At 41.9% G+C, this 1787-nt stretch overlaps 1 protein-coding gene across 1 annotated transcript; it reads right to left on the bottom strand.

Annotated features, from left to right (window-relative positions):
• Positions 1–224: 224 nt before the first annotated feature.
• Positions 225–1157, bottom strand: LOC122674343 (olfactory receptor 2A14-like). The gene has a single exon (XM_043872578.1). It carries the CDS (start codon positions 1155–1157, stop codon positions 225–227), a length of 933 nt encoding a protein of 310 aa, XP_043728513.1.
• Positions 1158–1787: the final 630 nt, after the last annotated feature.

Here is a 1787-nt window from a genome sequence, read left to right as displayed (position 1 = left end):
ACATTTGCACCTGTGTTAAAGAATAGGATTAGATTATAATTTCCTTATTTATGATGTTTATTTCAGGTTTGCTATCAATGACTAAATATAAGAGTATTTGTTTTCTCAGTTTTTAAGAATCTCGAAGATACAGGGTGCTAATTGTTAAATTAATGGTTTCAAAAGAGCATTCTAAGGTCCAGAGTCATGAAGACAGGCTCACACAAGACACTCCAAACTATCCCTCACACTGACCTCTTCTTCCCTAGAATTTTTCTCAGGGCACCCTTCACCTCTGTGTTTCTCAAACTATAGATTAAGGGATTCAGTATAGGGTTGAAAAGGCTGTAAAACAACGACAGAATCTTCCTTTGGTCCTGAGAATGGCTGGATTCGGGGGCCATGTACAAGATGATGGCACTGCCAAAGAAGAGCCCGACCACGCAGAGGTGGGAGGAGCAGGTGGAGAAGGCCTTTCTGCGGCCCTCACCTGACTGGATCCTCAGGATGGCGGCCAGGATGCGCGCGTAGGAGAGCAGCACCAGGCCGAGGGGCCCGACTAAAATGCAAACACAGGATGAAACGATGATAATTTGGTTCAGCCAAGTATCGGCACAAGCCAGCTTGAGGACAGATAGGATTTCACAGAAGAAGTGGTTGATTTCATGAGGCCCACAGAACGGCAGCCTCAGGATGAGAACTAGGTGGACAAGATCCCAGAGAAAGCTAAATGCCCAGGAAGCGCTGGCCAGGACAGAGCACACTTTCCAGCTCATGATGAAAGTGTAATGCAGGGGGTGGCAGATGGCCACGTACCTGTCATAGGACATCACCACCAAAATCAGGCACTCTGTGGCAGCAAAAGCCAGGTATAAAAATGTCTGCATGATGCAAGGAACAAAGGAGATGGTTCTTTTCTGACTCACAAGATTTGCCAGCATCTTGGGGACATTGTTGGAAGCATAGGATATGTCGATGATGGCCAAGTGTGAGAGGAAGAAGTACATGGGGGTATGAAGTCTTGAGTCTAAGCAGATAAGCCCCAGAATGACTCCATTCCCCAGAAGGGTGAGGGTGTAGAAGAGAGAGAAAAGACCAAAGAGGAAAAACTCCAGTGCTGAATTGACCTGAAATCCCAGGAGGGTGACTTCTGTGACCCATGTCCGGTTGCTTCCCATGCTCCTGGGTAGAGACAGAGAAGCCCAAGACTTCAACAGGAAGGTCAGAGCTGTAGGGAAATCGAGACACAAAATACCTTCTGAGTGTAACAAAGTGAGCCTTTGGAAATGTATTACTTTGAGTGGGTTTTCTATAACTTATTTTTAGATATACTGTATACACAAACTTGGTGTGATCATACAAATCAGAAACAAATTTCCCTTGCATCAATGGATAATAAGATATGAAAATATATTATAGATAATAAAATATATGATAACATGATACATGCATTATTATATAATCTATGTAATAGTATTCATACAAATACAGACATGCACTGTTTTGTAAAATTCAAGTATCCTGGCTTCCCTTCAAAAGTGTGAGTGTTGATTATTAAAGTGCTTAGAAGAAAGACAACCCTGACAGGCCATATGTAGTGAGAGGTAGTTTCATTTCCTAATCTTGCTTGTCTTCTTGGTTCAAGAAATAAAGTGTTTATGGTACTTTGTTATTTACATGTTGCTTATTTTTCCACTTACCTTCTCATATGCTTTTCTATCCACTTATTTCAGATTTGAATTCCTTTATTAAATAACCTCTCAATTTTGTAGTCTTTCAAACTTGGCATAAGACTCCTCTCAACAGCA

This window comes from Cervus elaphus, chromosome 18 (assembly GCF_910594005.1).
Source record: "Cervus elaphus chromosome 18, mCerEla1.1, whole genome shotgun sequence".
In the NCBI taxonomy this organism is placed as follows: domain Eukaryota; kingdom Metazoa; phylum Chordata; class Mammalia; order Artiodactyla; family Cervidae; genus Cervus; species Cervus elaphus.
This window is presented reverse-complemented; position numbering and strand designations above follow the sequence as displayed.